General features: G+C 43.1%; 2 protein-coding genes across 3 annotated transcripts in view; both read right to left on the bottom strand.

The window, feature by feature from the left end:
* Positions 1–18,506, bottom strand: part of CPNE4 (copine 4) — a 592,772-nt gene that overhangs the window by 164,346 nt on the left and 409,920 nt on the right. The gene's annotated exons all lie outside the window — the stretch shown is intronic.
* On the bottom strand, positions 5,433–17,903 carry LOC125137794 (protein FAM136A-like). Its single transcript, XM_047798862.1, has 2 exons — positions 17,437–17,903; positions 5,433–5,526 (listed from the first exon to the last, which is right to left on the bottom strand). The coding sequence occupies exons 1-2, from the start codon at positions 17,901–17,903 to the stop codon at positions 5,433–5,435; spliced, it is 561 nt and encodes a 186-aa protein (XP_047654818.1).

Genomic DNA, 18,506 nt, shown 5'->3' with positions numbered 1-18,506 from the left:
TGGGCATCATAATGGGAGCCATGCCCTTTGGTGAGCTAAGAGTCACAAGAAGAGGACATTAAACTTGAGGGCAAAGAACACAGTTTGGGGTAGAAAGCAGACTGGAGTAGGTTGAAGAAGAGAGGAAGGGGGAGGACAAGGACACGTGCACAAGGAAGTTCTGTTAATTTTGGCTGCACGGTGGGGAAAAAAGAACAGACTCTGAGGGGAAGGAGACGTTCGGTGAGGTTTTTGTTTTTGTGGTCTCTTTGTTGTTGATTTTATAGTAACACAAATTTGATATTATCAATTTCCCTTTGCAGAGGAGGAACTTTGGACACTAGAGAGTTTAAATAATTTTCCTAAGGCCACAGAGGGAGTGTGACAGGAATTTGAACATAGGTCTGACTCCAGAAACTGATCTCCAGTTACATAATGGCTGGTTAAACAAACTCCTTTACCAGATTCAGAAAATGTTTACATCTGGAATTTCATTGCATGCATTTTCTTTTAAGCCCTAGATGTCATGTTAGTGCTTAACCCTCAATATATAATCATGGAAAAGATGGTAAAGAAACAATCAAGTTGAACCTTAAGAATGAAGTGATCTAAAGACACTGGCTTTACTTAAGTGTGGTGCAGCATAATAATTAAGAACATAGGTTTTTTATTTATAACTAATGATCAATAAAATGACATGAAAAAATTCAGATGATAAAGGAATTCGTTTTCCTCCCCATAGGAATTCTGAGTCCAAAGTCCTCACCTTTTGCACGGACTCTTTAATAATGTTCCAGTGCTTTTATTCCTGTAGGCAAAATCATTCCTTCCCTCTCCTCATTCCTAGATTATCACTTATCCTAGAAAGGCTTCCATTTCTTAGAATAATGTAGACATTATGTTTTTCAACTTGAGGTGAACCAAAACACAGAGGAAACACAGAAGACAAACAGCAAAAGGACATCAGGAAGACTCTGATTCCCCTCTGAGGGTTTTCAGCAAAGAAGGGGGTGGGGAAGATATATGAATAAATGACAAACCAAGGGTCATAAACAGTAGTCAGGTCAATATCTGATTAAAGAAAGGCAACGTTATGCCATTACCTAAATAAATATGGTCTCAGAAATACTTTTGTCCATTGTCACTGTATTTCATCCACACTGGTTACCTATCCCAATGCTCCAGGTAACCCCAACAACCCTCTCAGCACTGTGATGACCCACACATGGGGTTACCAGGTGCAGGGAGACTGTGGGTTACCAGATGCAGGGAGACTGTGGGTTACCAGGTGAGGGGAGACTGTGTTTACAGACTGTGTCTTTCAAGATCTACATTCTCTTTCTTTAAGGAAGACCAAGGGGGACTTAACCCATGGGAACCTGGATGGTTCCAGGTCTCTCCCCTCGCTCTTAACTTATTTAGAAATGCCAACATTTCCATTTGTAGGGTCTAAAGAGAATGCCTCCCGCCTTTTACAAATGCTAGGAAGATAAGTAATTTCTCAGGAAATATTCCTTCTTAAGAAATGGGCATTTGGGTAAACAACTGACTAATCAAGCAAGCATTCAAATAAACTTATTTTACAGCCCCACACCTCCATCTCAACTCCAAAGCTGAGTAATAAATAGGGTTTCAAATCTTTCATTGTAATGGTGAGTTGCCCTTGGAGTTGCCATTCTTAGGACTGTTGGGCAGAAATAGTAGGATGCCCAGCTGGAGCATCGATCTATAGAGAGAAACCTATTTGTTGCTGATCCCTTCCCACGAAATCTTTGTTGCAGCTGAAGCAATAGTATCAGACTCCAAAAGGCCTTGGGTCAGGTCAGAGGATGTGAGAGAGTGACAAGGACTTACCCTCATCCCAGGTGACATCTGAGACCAACAATTAAGCAGCTCTGCCTGGCATCAAGATACAGAGAATGCACTTCTCAGAGGTCCTCTAATTTGACTCTACTCACCCTATAGTGGGGTCGCAGCCGCAATCTTTAGCACTTGACAGAAGGGTGAGGTGGAGGTAAGGAAACACTCTTATTAACAGTTGGACCAGAGGAAAAGTGCATCATTTAGCGCCCTAATCCATATTCACACATGGATCTGGGGAGGAAGAGCTTCTCCTCCTATGAAGTGGACAGTATTCAACCATCAGGGATCCCTATTTTGCAGGAAAGTGCACTGCTTCATTTAGATGAATGGAAACAAAGTCAGGAGAATGAAAAAAGTTCTGGTCAATATTTCAATAAGTGTATATTAGTTGGACTTGCTTACAAGTCTTTCAAAATCATCATTTTGGGGACTAGATAGTTGTTTTTCATGAGATATCGTTTACTGAAAATATCTTCATATTATTTCGTGAAATTGCTTTAAGACTATTGCAAAAACAAACATTTATTGCACACCTTCTTGGTGTCATGCAATTTTGAGGTGACAGTGGCAGACAGGTGAAAACATCTTTACAATACTTGACAGTTACACCTCTGTGAGCCAGAACTGATGATGCCCAAAGCATGTATCAGAGAATTTTCATTCGTTAAGGTAAGTAAATATTGTATGGAAAAGTCTTTGTGTAAAAAGTCCTTGGAAATCACAGAATTAGATAAAGTTTGACATCTTAACTGCAGGACATCAAGAGAAATTTAGCTGTGAATTACTCTGGGCACAGTCATGGAAGGAGCATTTCTTACACTTTCTTTGGTCCCAAAACCTCTCATCAAGGAGCATCCCCCGTGTTCTGTTAAAATATCAATTACAACTTCCACCACTACAAGGGATGACCAAGGACTCCTGATGGGTCTCAAAGCAACAGGGAGGACCAACCCAGGTGCCCTCAGGCCTGGCTTGTGCAAAATGGCTGGGCCTCTAAAGGCTGGCATTGACCCCTCTTTGCTTAAAGGATCCTCTGGTGTCCATGCCTGCTGTCCTCAGGCACAGTGAGCTGAAAGTGGGCAGGAATAACACCTTTGGGAGTGGAGTCAGCCAACCGACAGGCTTTGATGCAGAAACCCCCAGCTCCTTTGCCCCAGGTTTGGGGTGACTCTAGGTGTCTGTTCTGAATGGAAGCTGAGTTTCCTTGACGGATGGACTTCTAGGTGTTCTCAGTGGTGATTCCTTGGACATCACGCCCTTTGCTTTATTGGCTGCTCTCCTTCCCTTCTACTTCTCCACTCCCATTCTAGTGTTTTCTTCATCTCCCAATTAATCTACTTTCCAATCCTGGTCTGCTTCTGACAGGAGGTTCCAAAATTTACTCTGTGTCAGATAATGTATTGAGTACTTCATACACATTATCTCATTCACTGTCATTTAGTAAGCAAAACTCTCTCTTGCCCCCAAGCAACTGGGATGAAAGAAGCAAGGCTTAGAGAAATTAAGGAGTTTATCTAAGGTCACACAGTATTATGTGAATTGTGTTACCACCTCTCTTCATAATCTGAAACCCTGACACACAATGTGGCTGTATTTGGAGATAGGGCCTATGAGACAACTGAGGTTGAATGAGGTCATAAGGGTGGGGCCCTAATCCAATAGGTGTCCTTATTTTAAAAAAGAAGATACATCTTTCTCTGAACACTACATAGAGGAAAGGGTATGTGAGCCCACCTAAGAAGGTCTTAAAGCCAGTAGAGGCCTCACCACAAACCAGTTCTACTGTCACCTTGATCTTAGAATTCCAGCCTCCGGAACTATGATAAAATAAACTGATGTTCCTTAAGCCACTAGTGTGTGATATTTTGTTATAACAGCCCTAACAGACTTATACACATAGCTGATAAGAGTTGAAGCCAAGATTTATTCCTTCATTGAGTATCTTATTTGGTGAATATCTCTTATGTGCTCAGTGTTGAGAATAACATAATCACAGAAGGTAGGCAGGCTTTGCCCTCCCTGAAACAGCTACATAAAACAGGTCAGGGGAGTTCCCGTAGTGGCTCAGTGGTAATGAATTATACTAGTATCCATGAGGATGTGGGTTCAATCCCTGGCCCAATTCAGTGGGTTAAGGATCCGGTGTTTCTGTGAGCTGTGGTATAGGTTGCAGACATGGCTTGGATCTGGCATTGCTGTGGCTGTGGTGTAGGCCAGCAGCTGCAGCTCTGATTCAAGCCCTAGCCTGGGAACTTCCATATGTTGCATGTGTGGCCCTAAAAAGAAAGTCAGATTCCAACTTTGTAAGGAGCAATGTCATGCCATGGGTGGATGGGAGGAACGGGGACTGACTCAACTTTCCAGGAAGTCAGGTAAGGCTGAAGAAATTACTCCTGACCTGAAGGCTCCTGGACAATAGCCGAAGAGTCAAAGAGGAGAGGGCTGATACTCCAGGTGGAGGGGGCAGTAGGTTTGAAGAGCTTATGTGAATATGAGGAGCAGAGTGAGTATGAGGGTGAGAAGTCTTTTTATTTATTTTCAGAGACCAGGCTCTTGGCTGTGCTGCCCTCTGACTCAGTACTTTAGCAAGATTGGCTGTGGTTGGTAAAGTGACCCCATAAAGATATCCATACCCTAAATTGCTAAAACCTGTGGGTATTACCTTACATAGCAAAGAGTCTCTACAAATATAATTAAGGATCTTGAAATAGGGAGATTATCCTGGATTATTTGGATGGACCCTAAATATAATCTCAAGTGTCCTTATCAGAGGGAATCAGAGGAAGATATAGTGAAACACACTCAGAATAGAAGGGAATATGAAGACAGAGCAGAGAAATATTTGAAGGTGCCGGACATGGCAAGGAATGGATTCTTCCCTAGAGGCTTCAGGAAGAAGGTGGCCCTGTCGACACCTTGATTTTAGATTTCTGCCCCCAGAACTTTGAGAGAATAAATTCATGTTGTTTTAAGCCACGAAATTTGTGGTAATTTTTAACAGAAAACAAAGGAAACTGATAGACTGATTTAGCCCATGATCAGGTTCAGATGGTCCTGGTGATGACTGATTTTAAGGAAGTCCCTACCTTCCCCTTTTCATCCCTAAGACTTCTGGGTAGTATCACTTCACCTGTAGGAGTCAGACTTGCTCAAGGTAAACATGCCAAAAGGCTTTGGCCTTGACACTCTCCCTCCCTTCCCTGGCCACCTTGCTCCCACCACTGACCCAGAGGCCCTGTTATACTACCTGAGCACTGAATAATGCCTGAGAGCTTGGGTTTCTTATGTGCACTATGAATAAAGGGAAAGTTTAAAATTGTCTTAGTATTAAAAATAGTCTTTAAGAACTATGCTTTTTTCTTATGCTGTTCTCTCTGCATAGGAAAACTCATATGCTATCCTCTCATTTGGCAAATTTTATTAATTTTTAAGATAACTTGCTAGAAGTTTGGGTGGTAAGAGTGATGTGGAGTCACCTGTGGGACAGAGATCTGTGCCTTTGCCCCTCACAGTGTGTCTTCCCCTCCTCACCCTATCTGGCTCCCTCCAGCAGTAGGCATGGCCTGGGAACTTGATAAAAATGCCGACTCTCAGGGCACATCCCAGACTGGCTGAATTAGAATCTGCATTTTGATGAGATTCCCCAGGTGATCTGCATGTACATTAAAGGCAAGGAGCCCTGAGCTAGAAAGAGAATTGCACAGAGACAATTTTAGTACAATATGATCAAATTAAAAAGATTTATAGAAAAGGGCTTTAAAAGGAATCAGTTCTACTGACTTGGACTAAAGGAGCAAAGAGGCTTTCTCTGCCATTTGGGGAAAGGACAGGGAACACATGGGTGTATGTATATTTTATGTACTTACAGACTAGGCCTCAGCTCCCCAGTGGAGACATCCAGAAGGACCAGTCTGGGGACAATGATTCTGAGTGACAGGAGTGATGGGCAATCAGCAGACTTATGCTTCCTATCTTAAGCTTTCATTAAGCAGGGTTTTAATTACTTCAAGTGTAATTATAGGCTTTTACCCTTTCTCTGACTTCATTTGCAAGAGATGGAGTGGAGAGAGAGTTTCAGAGAGGGATTTAAGGATTGCCTGTGTATAACTCATGTACCTTTGTCTCCTCATCACAAATGATCTGGCTCAGAGGCTGCCTCCCTACCCCTTGATGAGCCATAACACATGGAGAGCAGGAGAAAGAGAAGGAGCCATGTCTCCAAGCAGCTAGTGCCCAGAGTAAGGCATCGTGTCAGGTCAGGGGCAGAAGGAGCTTTCTGACCACCACCTTTGGCAGGCAGTAACTCATCTTCAGGAAGGCTGGTAAGCAAACACTAGTAGTCCCCAGGACAGGGGATAGTGGGAGGAATCCTTTGACCATTTTTAAGTGAAGGAAGCAAATTCAAAACTTTCAAGTTGTTAGACTAGGTATTTTCATTACCAGTTAACAGGTGAAGAGACCACAGACTCAAAGATAACTAAGGTCACACAACTATCAAAGATATTATTGAAGGACCACTTAATATGTGCCAGCTACTGCTCAAAAGTGCCTTATGCGCATTGATTTATTTCATTCTCATGACAGCTCTATGGAGTATTATGCCTATTTACAGATGCAAAAACTGACTACAGAGAGTATATTGGTTTGCGAGGGCTGCCATAACACATTTTTACAAACTTACTGTCATAAAACAATAGAACTGTATTTTCTCAAGGTTCCAGAGGGCAGAGTCTGAAATCAAAGCATCTACCAGGCCATGTTCCCTCTAGAGATTCTAAGAGTGACTTCGATATCTTGTCTCTTCTGGAGTCTGATGCCTGCCAGTGTCCCCTGGCCTGTGGCTCATCCTCCACCTCCTTCCCGTGGCCCACTCCTATCTGTGTCTCTCCTCTGTGATTCTTTTACAAGGACACTTGTCACTGGATTTATCCCACCTGGATAATCTAGGAGGAGATTCTCTAGGAGGAGAATCTCTTCATCTTGATATTTTTTACTCAATTAGATCTGCAGTGACTCATTGTCCAAATAAGGTCATATAAAGATTATGGGACTGAGAATGCAGACTTATCTTTCTTGGGGACATTATCTGGCCCACTACAGAGAGGCTAGGTGACTTGTTCAAGTTTGTATAGCCAGGAAACAGCAGAGCTTGGATTTAAACCCAGACTGTCTAGCTCCAGAGTCCATTCCCTCTCTGCTGTTTCCCATAAATGATTCAGGCAGGGCTTGATCCAGGCCCCATGCTAAATCCTACCAGATGGTAAGTATGCAGTGATTCACATGTATTCCTCTCCCTGGAGGAGTTGGCCTCAGAGAGGAGTTCTCTGTCCCCCAAACCATTGCAGAGGCCACCTAACTAGTCCTCTAGCTTCACTCTTTCTAAAAAAATGTAGAGTAAGGATCTCACATGAGGCTTCAATGCTGAGCCTGGTGGGGGGCCAGGCAGGTTAACCTCTCTGTGCCTCAGTTTCTTCTGTGAAATGGTGATAGTCCCATCCATCCCACTGGTTTCATATGTGCATAATGAATGCTAACAAAATCTCAGCATCAGGCACATAGTGATGCTTTGGGAATGCTCCTTCCTCTTCTTTTCTCCCCCATCTGATCAGTCCTTACATAGAGATAATCACAGTCACCGATTGGTTTGGACAGTTGTCCTGGCAGCGGAGTGGAAAGAGGTGGATGGTAAAGATATTTAAGACACTGAGTTGATGGTGCTTTGGGAATGGCTGATTGGTGGGCTGCAGGGAAGAGGGAAGGAGGGAGTGACATGAGGAAAGGCTCTCGGGTTTGGGGCCTCTGCATCTGAGAGGGCAGACGTGTCATTCCCTGAATGGGCACAGCAGAGGTGGTGCAGATGGAGGGTGAACAGGGAAAGCAAGAGGGCATGGTGAGTTTGGTTTTGGGCTGCTGTGTCTGAGGTATCTGTGAGTCATCCAAGAGGAGTCAGTATCTAGATACCCTTGAGTATATAAGTCTAGAGCATGGAGGAGAGGCCTGAACTGAGAGTTTCCAAAGTGTGGATGATGAATGGAAGGGCAGGAGCTTATAGGAGACTTTATGAAGGAAAGAAAGGAGAGTTCTTAGAGTCAGGTGTCCTTCCCAGACTGAAACCCACAGCAATGTCTCCTCACTACCCTCAGCCTCTGAACCCTGTGGGGGCCAAGCCTCCTCTCTCCCATGGAGGGGTGAGAGATCCTCCTGGCTTGGAGGTTGTGTTGCTGTGGCTGGGGCTATGATCTGCTGGGGGCAGGGACTGCCTTCTTTTCTATGTGCTGATGGAGGCTTCAAAAGGAACAAGATAAAAAGTGTGAGGCATCACTAACAATGAAATATCAGAAAGCGAAGTTAAGGAAGCAATCCCATTTACCATCACATCAAAAAGAATAAAATACTTAGGAATAAACCTACCTAAGGAGGCAAAAGACCTGTAGTCTAAAAACTAGAAAATGCTGATGAATGAAATGAAAGACAACATAAACAGATGGAGAGACATAGTGTATTCTTAAATTGAAAGAATAAATATTGTCAAAATGACCATAATCCCCAAGGCAAGCTACAGATTCAGTGCAATCTCTATCAAATTATCAAAGGCATCTTTCACAGAACTGGAACAAAAATTTTTAAATTTGTATGGAAACACTAAAGGTCTAGAATAGCCAAAACAATCTTGAGAAATAAGAATGGAGCTGTAGGATTCAGGAGCTGACTTCAGACTATACCACAAAGCGACAGTTATCCAAACAGTATGGTACTGTGAATTTCCATGGTGGCTCAGTGGAAATGAATCCGACTAGTGTCCATGGGGATGCAGGATGGATCCCTGGACTTGCAGGGATCTGGCATTGCCATGAGCTGTGGTGTAGGCTGCAGACATGGCTTGGAGCTTGTGTTGCTGTAGCTGTGGTGTAGGCCAGAAGCTGTAGCTCCGATTTGACCCCTAACCTAGGAACTTCCATAGCCTGGTGCAGCCTTAAAAAGCAAAAATGAAACAAAACAAAAAACAAACCCCCCAACCCCCACCCCCAAACCAGTATGGTACTGGCACAAAAGCAGAAATATAGATCAATGCAACAGGTAGAAAGCCCAAAAAGAAACCCATGCATTTACAGTCAATTAATCTACAACACAAGAGGCAAGAATATACAATGGAGAAAAGACAGTCTCTTCAATGTTGTGCTGGGAAAACTGGACAGCTACATGTAAAAGAATGAAACTAGGACATTCTCTAACACCATACATAAACTCAAAATGGACTAAAGACCTAAATGTAAGGCTGGATACTATAAAACCCCTAGAGGAAAACATAGACAGGACACTCTTACATAAATCAAAGCAATATTTTTTGGATCTATCTCCTAGAGTAATGGAAACAAAAGTAAAAATAAACAAACTGGACCTAACTAAACTTAAAAGCTTTTGCAAAGGAAACAATAAGCAAAACAAAAAGACAACCTATGGAATGGGAGAAAGTATTTGCAAATAATGCAACCAATAGGGGATTAATTTCCAAAATATACAAATAGTTCATACAACTCATATCAAAAAAAGCAACCCAACCAAAAAATGGGCAGAAGACCTAAAGAGATAGTTCTCTAAAGATGATATATAGATGGCCCATCTATGTCTTCCTTCCCATTTCAAGCTTTTCTGATTCTAGTGGAATCCTACCTGCAAGTCCTACTGCAATATTTAGTTTTTTTGGTTCTAGTCTCACTGGGGAGAGACAGGCCTAGAGGATCTCCACCCCTTTGTTTTTGATAACTGACCTGGGAGTGCATGCTGATCTCAGACTCCTGTGGGCAGAAGCAGGGGAAGAGTGGGTGAAGCCCTATAATCAGCTTGCTTAGCCTAGTCTGACCTCCCTGCTGGCCAGAGAAGCCCCAAAGGCTCACATTCCATTGAAAACAAAGATAATGAATTCACACTTGGCCTCATTTTGCCCCTCAATCTAAAATCAAGACTTGGGGAGTAAATGTAAATGCCACGAAGGGTGGGTTTAGACAGGCAGTAATTCTGTGTTGGGTGCTAGAGGGATTGGAATAAAGGCTGGTTGGCAATAAGCAAAAGTGGGGGGAGGTCTGGTAGAGGTCCCAATAGCTGCTTCCAAATCCAGCTGGCACATGTGGGTGATAGACCCAGGGCAACCTGGCAGGGCAGGTGGAGGGCTGAGTGCCACACCACCCTGCCTTAAGGGACTGGACAGGGACAAACACCTAGAGCTGATTTTCCACAGAGACTTGTCAGTTCTTGCTAATTCTCACTTAGTTTCAGGTAACTTTCCCTCCTCCCTTGTCCTCCCATAAAGCTGGGAGAGTACCATTTTCCTATGCTTATATGTGGAACAGGCCTGTAAACACAGGCCCAGTTTTCAAAAATTAGAGTATAGTTGGTTTACATGTTGTGCCAATTTCTGCTGTACAGCAAAGTGACCCAGTCTCCCCCCCCCAAATACATACATATCCATTCCTTTTCTCATTATATTCCATCATGTTCTATCCTAAGAGAATACTGTACTGTGTTGTACAGTAGGATATCATTGCTTATCCATTCTATATGTAATAGTTTGCATCTACATAAGCCCATTTGAATCGCCACTATTATCTTTGGAAAGCTATCTTTGAAATTAAGCAGACATGAGGAGCTGCTTTCCTGGGGTGGTGCTGGTGGGATCCTTAGGCAGGAGGTACAGTCTGTGGCTGAATGACATCTATGATTGGCAGGCTCAGTCCTGGATGAGATGAGAAGGGTTGGGGGCAGTTGAGGTGGGCAGAGGGGATCCTGCAAAGGGATGAGGATGCAGAGAGGGATGCTTACTTTCAGGGACAAAGGGAAGGACAGAGATGAGTGAGAATCATTGATTACTAGAACTGGAAGGAATGTAGAGATTAATCAATACAAAACCTTCCCTCTATAACAAGGGCATTACATCACCGAGATCACACTGGGACTTGGTAAAGACAGGTTTCAGAGCATATGATGCCAGTCTAGGAGACCATGGAGGAAATTTAAGGATACAAAAGGAGGTTCTAGAGGAAGCAAGGGATTTCCCCTAGGATCTGAATGTAAGAAGATTACTTGCTCAACAAAGATAGCCAAGAAAAAAGGCAAGAATTAATTTTCTTCTTCTTGGGAAGCTGAGGCGTGTGCTCACCCACAATTGCCCTGTGTGAATCCTACCTCCCTATGCACAGAATAGTCATCAAGGGAAGTAGCACTGCTTCCCAGGATTTCTCAGCAGGTCCATGGGAGCCAAGATGATGGTATTTATTGATGACATCACTAATCACTCATCTGCCTTGTGCTTGCAGTAATTCTGCAAAGTTGAGGAAAGCTTTTTGTGTGAACGACAGAAAGAAAATGAGTTGCCTACTGTAATGTGTACAATTTGACTTCCTGAGCCATCGATTTTATGCCATGGGGCTACTGGATATTATGCAACAAAATACCAACCTTGGGAATTGTGGGGTTTTTTTTTCTTTGTCTTTTGTTGTTGTTGTTGTTGTTGCTATTTCTTGGGCCGCTCCCGCGGCATATGGAGGTTCCCAGGCTAGGGGTCCAATCGGAGCTGTAGCCACCGGCCTACGCCAGAGCCACAGCAACGTGGGATCCGAGCCGTGTCTGCAACCTACACCACAGCTCACGGCAACGCCGGATCGTTAACCCACTGAGCAAGGGCAGGGACCGAACCCGCAACCTCATGGTTCCTAGTCGGATTCGCTAACCACTGCGCCACGACGGGAACTCCTGGAATTGTGGGTTTTACAATGAGCTCAGATAGCACCTTCTGCACCATCATACCCCAAGTACTTGTGGATAGTGTCCATTTCAGCCTGAGACAAAATGCCCATGCATCATTGACAGCTTGTCTTCAATCCTTTCAGGGGTCATTGTGGCTGATGTAATCCTAACATTCACCTGTGGCAGGAGAGGAACCATCAGTCTGGATAATAGGTTCATTCAACTACACTGAGTGGTTAGGAGAAATGATGTTTGGAAACCAAGACCCTCACTGAGAATATAAACTCAAAGCTATATACTTGGTTCTTTGTGGGACTATAACTTCATGAAGCAATTCCCTTACTTTCCAGATGTTTTTTGTCCTTCTTATTTTCTTCATATTATTGCTTCAAATATTAGTTATTTTTCATAATTGAAACTAGTGATACAGTGTCCACGTTTCATTAGCCCTGGTTCTCAAAGTGGGGCTTCTGACCAGCAGTATCTCCATCCCCTGGAAACTCAGAAAGGCAAACCATTTGTTTTCTCCCTAAATTTTCTGAATCAGTAACTCTGGGGGGTAAGGCCCATATTCCATGTTTTAATAAGCTTCCAGATGGCTCTGATAAGTTCAAGTTTGAGCACCCCTGCTCTGTGGGAAGAAGGCACATAGCACCTTCCTCTCTCAGGAATGAGTCAGGGACCCCCAAGAGTCTAGGACTCTTTTAATGGGTCACAGATTTCCCTGCTCACTTACAGTGACAGGAAGCAGGAGGTTCTTTGTTTAAACAGATACTCTCTGACTTCTGGGGGAAGCCATACACTACAGAGCAGCCCAGTGACAAGGAAATGAGGAGGATTTCACACAGTGTATCTGTTCTCCAAGCCAGGGAGGAGAGAAAACCTTTGTAAGAAAAGCAATGATGAAACCCAGTGCAACCACTGAATTTGGATAACAGGCTTGATAAACATGCTTGAAGGTGAATAAGGCCAGGAGGGACCACCTTTTGAGTGCTGTATTTGGAAAGGTTCTAGTTTGGGGAGGTTAACACACTATTTAAGAAATCATATATTTAAAGTGAATTCAGTATGTAAACCTTGAGGAGAGATAACCAAAGGTATTTTTTTCCCAAGAGGATTCCTATGTTGTCTATATCAGCTATGTATAAGACAAACAAATAAACTTAAAAAAAAACCATAGCAAAGGAAACTCCAACTTGGATCTGCATTAACAGCTGCTACATCATAATTTACATTATTTGAGGGATAAGCTATTAGAGTAAATGGAAAAGATCATGAGGGGCTTAGGAGCCAAACAGGTTCCAGGTTCCAGATCTACCACTTACCAGCCTTGAAGAAACTATCTAGCTTTATTCAGTCTCAGTTTCCTCAAATGGATGTAGTGATAATGGTACCCTACTTACCTACCTCTCACAGATGGTGTACTGATTAAATGAGTTGAGGTATGGTGAGTGCCCAGCACAGTGGTTGGTAAATAAAAGTGCCTGGAGAAAGGTACCTGCTATATGTATTATTTTTATTACTTCTGACTCATTTTCCACTGTATTGGTGCACAATGGAGTGGAAAAGTACAGGGATAAATAAAAGAGTTAAGCAGTAATGGAAAATGAAGGCATCATATTAAAGAAGGTCAGTTTACTGTTCCAGATAGTGAAGGGTCACATTTTTCCTTGGCATACCCTCTGTTGGGTATGGGGGGGTGGTTATCTCCTGGTCTTCTTTCAGCCAACAGAAACTCAAGGATGTCCTTCGTGCTCACACAGAAGGTGCACACAGCTTTCCGAGCACCCTGCATCTCTGGGATTCACCCCTTGCGCCCATCTGCTGAGAACACACAGTTCTCCCTTGAGTGCTCTCAGAGGATGTGAACCTTCATCTGGCATCACTGCTAGTGCTAAGTCACTTGCTGTGCTGGTACCCACGTCATGGCCAATGCCAGTTTCTAGCATCCTGAGGGTTATTTTTCCCTTCCGAAAAGCCACAGGTCCTGCTCTCTCACGTGGCAGAGTGAGAATGCAACAAACTTAGAGCAAGTACCTGTCTGTGGACAACCTTGAAGAGACAGGCTTTGAATGTGTGCCTTTCTGCAAAGGTTTCAGGAAGACCATTAATCTTTGCTTTTGGGTGGCTTCAGGTGTAGAAGACAAGAACAGGAACATCTACCCCAGATGATTTCAGAGATTTTACTTAAAACCATTTTTATGAAAACTAGTATGATAAGGGTAAGTATTACATAAAGCCTGAATTTTGACTATATAAAGTACACAACAAAATTAAGGCAAAATGATAAGTTCAGTTTGACTAACTTCCCAGGACATGAGTTCTGTCATAACATTTTCACCCTTTTCCCTTCCATATTCACTCCTGAAAAAACATTAGTCCCTCCATGTGTCTCAAGTGTCTATAGTGGTCACTCCTTAATAACAGGTTTCAGATCCTGAGTCCTTGTTCTTTCCAGGGACCCTGCTGAGCATCTTATATCCGTTTTCTCACTTGATTCTCACAATAGTTCTAGCATTATTATCATCTCCATTTTGCAGATGAAGAGACTGAGGCATAAATGGCTATAAGAATTTGCCTCTGGACATACATTTGAGTGTGGCTAAGCTGGCATCTGACTCAAAACCACCCAGTTCCATGGTGGTATGTACACTTACTTGAGCATCATGAAACAGCACCTCGGACATGGACCACATCATTCCCACTGCTCCTGCGTCCACCATTCCCTGTCCAACTAAATGGTGCAAGGAAAAGGAATCTTCTTTTACCACTGAAGTTATGAAGAAGGTAAATGCTGGTTTTCTTTTTGTTTGATCATATCAGACAAAAGAATGATTTTGAAAAACAAGAAAATTCCCATCCATGCCTAAAGATTACAGCCTGTGGAACCACAAAGGAAAAGGAGGTCTACCTGCCCTTCACATAGTTCTTGTTACTTATCTGGTATGCTACTCTACACACAGAAAATGCTTAGCAAAGGATTCTGATTTTAAGACATCAAGTTCACATTTTCATCTAAGAAAAATGAAATGTCCTTACATACTCAATGATTTAAAAAAAAAAACAAAAAAAACCCTTTATGATTTGTTCATATGTGGTGTGTTCGATGAATTTCCTTCCAAAAGCGAAAATAAAACAGCCTATTTGTGGTATCTCATCCCTTTCCTGCTACCAACTACCATCTACAGGTATCATCTTCAGACCCACAGGTCAAGCCACAAAGTGGCAATCCCCCCTGGATTCTTTAGACACCCTGAGCTTAGGGTGTTAGCATCACCTTCTATGCCCCATCCCACTCCTCATTCTGATTCTCCTCAAAGAGAGTCACATTGCTCCTCCAGTAAGTAACCTAAGCTAGATGCCAGCAACTCCTTATCCCTCACCCAGTCTTATTGGTTCTACTCTTGGACAAACTCCCCTCTGCATCTCTTCTCAACTTTAATTGCCACTGTCCTCATATCCTTCCTATTATTGCAACAGCCTCCAAACTGGTTTCACTGCCTCCACATCCCTCCTCTCCCATCTATCATTACAGGAATGCCAAAGCAACACACACATCCAATCTTGACCTTCCCCTTGTTAAAATCCCTCAAGGTCTTCAGTGCATCAAGGCCTAGCTCTCCAGACTTTAGAGAAAGGCTCCTGAGAGCACCACGGACAGCTCCCCCCTCCTGTATAGCCCCATTTATCCTTTTCCCAACTCTCTTGCCCATTCCTCCGTGCTGAGTCACTTAAAGTCATTTTCATTCTTATGCTGCTGTGCACGTGCCAGCCTTTTGCCCAGAGTCCTTATTTATTTCTCTGCTGGTGAATCCCTACTCATTTTTTGAGATACAGGTCCAGAGTGGTACACCTTTTTTGTGAGACCTCCTTGACTCCATCTAGGCAGAAGTAAGTCTTTCCCATAGAGACTCTGGAAAAAACTCATTGAAGCACTTAATATTTTGATTATTTATTCACTGGTATGTGTCTCCCAGCTATTTATAAGCTCTTCTGGGGCAAGGCCCCTGTCTTTTTCATCTATGTGCCTCCAGTACCTAGCATGGTATTGGACATACCCAGAGCACCTGTTAATGCTTGCACCTGTTGAAAAAAATGAATAAATGGAAGAATGAAACTTACTATGTCAAAATAAAGGTTCATACTGATCTGAAATTTTCAAAGTTAACTGATCAATAAATGTGACTTCAACACGAGTGATATACAAAGTATGATGATATCTTAGAAACAAATAACAAGTTCTTTTCCGAAGAACCTGTGGGCCAGATAAATATGTATAAAAATAAATGCTAATTGAGAGAATTTTTTTTTTAATTAAACCTTATTTATTTTTAAAACCAAACCACTAGGAAAATATATCATAGTCTTGGAACAGCAAAGAGACAGGCTATATTATCATTTCAAGTAATAAGTTGGTAACAAGACAACAGGGTCCTTATCAAAACAATAAGGTGTCAGAACTGGGACAAGAACAAAGGCCCTGACAAAAGTGGTCAAGGAGTCACAGCTGGCCCCTGAGTTGCTTACTCTTTCTCTGTTGATCTTCATGTTGCCAAGGGATTGTCTCAACAGAGCCCTGTTATTTCAGGTGGCAAAGTAAGCAATACTGGGTTTAGGCTTTCATTCGCTTTTTTTTCTTTTCTTTTTCTATTTTGCTTTTTAGGGCCATACTTGTGGCATATGGAGGTTCCCAGGCTAGGGGTCAAACTGGAGCTACAGCTACTGGCCTACGCCACAGCTGCAGCAACGCCAGATTCAAGCTGTGTTTGTGCCTACACCGCAGCTCACAGCAATGCCAGATCCTCAATCCACTGAACGAGGCCAGGGATCAAACCTGAAACCTCATGGCTCCTAGTCGGATTGGTTCCCCTGCACCACGAAAGGAACTGCTAGGCTTTCATTCTATCCTGTTTTATGAAAACCAGATTTTTCCAAATCCAGTACTTCACAACTCTCTTAATTAAGCAGACAACAGTTCCTCTTTCACTGTTCACTCTAAAATCCTAGTATACAGCACAATCAAGATCCCCTTCAAGGGTGAGTGTCACTGTAAGATTGTTCTGTCCCTCTGCTGCAGACAGCCTCAAGGCCCATTGTGGCTGCCAGTGAAAGGGAAGATTTGCTTCCCATACCAGTGTGACATCACCTCTCATATTTTTGCAGGGTCTCCAGACTGAAAGATGTAAATATGTGAGCATTTTAAGTAAGGCACATCTACATCTCAATGGCCAAAAATGAATACTCACAAGGACCCTTTCAAAGTTCTTATCCAAACTATTGCTCCTAACTCCACGTCTTAAGCTAAATATATGTATATGTATATAAAAGAAAACCAAGCAAAACAAAACCCCAGAAGCCCCCTTTCACATAAATTGGTGACCTTGAGGATTTTGTTTTATTGTAGTTTGTGGAAAATGGCATGGTGTGTGTTGATCCGTCTGGTAAACAGGAGGTTGTCTGGCAACAAACATAAATACCTCTCCTCACACTCCACTAGATCACAGGCAGGTTAAAGGAAGCTGTCAGCCTGCTGGTATCTGTGTACTAAGACAATCTGGTACCTAGGAGGGCTCTGGTTTGGTACAAGAAAGGTTCGCTACTGCCAGGGTAAGCACTTGCTACATGAAACTGAGGCTCTCAAAAACTCTCTTGTGCAATCTCTGACCCAAATTTTAGCACCGTTTTTTTTTTTCCATTTCACTTTCTAGATTGAAACACAAGGGAACCAGTGTCTAGAGGCAAGTGACAGAGGCCTTGAACTTGCTTCCCATCTGTAATTTCTTCATTCATAAACTTTGCTTGAAAGACCCCAAACCCCATTCCTCTTTTTTAAATAGATTCCTGCCCTCAGACCTGATGGCCAACAGAAGTCCCATGGACGAGAGCGACTCCTTCAACTTCTTGGTCATGGTTGGGACGAGGTTCATGTGGTCATCCACACACTTGGTCACACAACTCTCCAGCTGCCGCTTCACCTGGAGCTCCTTACTGGCTACATCTATTGAATCTTTGGCTTTGTTGTTGCAATGCAAAGTGCACTGGGCCAGGTGGTCCTGGAACTTCTCAAATTCGCTCATGATCAGGAACTGGGCTTGAGCCAGAGGTGCATGGCGGTGCTCAATGAACTGATGCACCTGCTGCGTGGATGCCTGACTGTCCTCACAGCAGCCAGCACTGCATAGGAACATGAGGTCCTGCATCTTCTGGATGTTCCCTCTCTCCAGCTTCTTCACCATAGAGTCTCCTGCCTCCTGCACCCAGAGATGCTGCAGCTCCACATGGTGACCACCAGCTGCTCCCTGCTGCACTGGTTCCCACATAGAAATTACTTTCTTCTTTTTTTTTTTTGGCTTTTTAGGACCACACCTGTGGCATATTGAGGTTCCCAGAATAGGGCTTGAATGTGAGCTACAGCTGCTGCTGCCGGCCTACACCACAGCCACAGCAACATCAGATCTGAACTGCGTCTGCGACCTATACCACAGCTCATGGCAAACTGGATCCTTAACAAACTGAGCGAGGCCAAGGATGGAACCCGCAAATGGTTCCTAGTGGATTAATTTCTGCTATGCCACAACGGGAACTCAGTATTCTATTTCTGTTTGTTTGTTTGTCTCTATTACTCAATGAATTTACTAGATTTATAGTTGTACAATGATCATCACAATCCAATTTTATAGGATTTCCATCCCACAACTCCAGCTCATCCTCCCACCCTCGAAATGTCTCCTTTGGAAACCAGAAGGTTTTCAAAGTCTGTGAGTCAGTATCTGTCCTGCAAAAAAGTTCAGTCTGTCCTTTTTTCAGACTCCACATGTCAGTGACAGCATTTGATATTGGTGTAACAATGTCTGACCGACTTCATTTAGCATGATAGTTACTAGGTCCAACCAATTGCTAAAAATGCCAGTATTTCATTCCTT

Source organism: Phacochoerus africanus, chromosome 1, assembly GCF_016906955.1.
Source record: "Phacochoerus africanus isolate WHEZ1 chromosome 1, ROS_Pafr_v1, whole genome shotgun sequence".
Taxonomy (NCBI): Eukaryota; Metazoa; Chordata; class Mammalia; order Artiodactyla; family Suidae; genus Phacochoerus; species Phacochoerus africanus.
This window is presented reverse-complemented; position numbering and strand designations above follow the sequence as displayed.

What these genes read in the sequence shown, in the direction of transcription:
- LOC125137794 (XM_047798862.1), bottom strand. Translation starts at nt 17,903, where the DNA reads ATGTGGGAACCAGTGCAGCAGGGAGCAGCTGGTGGTCACCATGTGGAG. An exon ending in GGACTTCTGTTGGCCATCAG is followed by an intron (nt 5,527 to 17,436) that starts GTCTGAGGGCAG and finishes TTCTCTTTCTAG; the next exon opens with CTCAGGGCTCCTTGCCTTTA.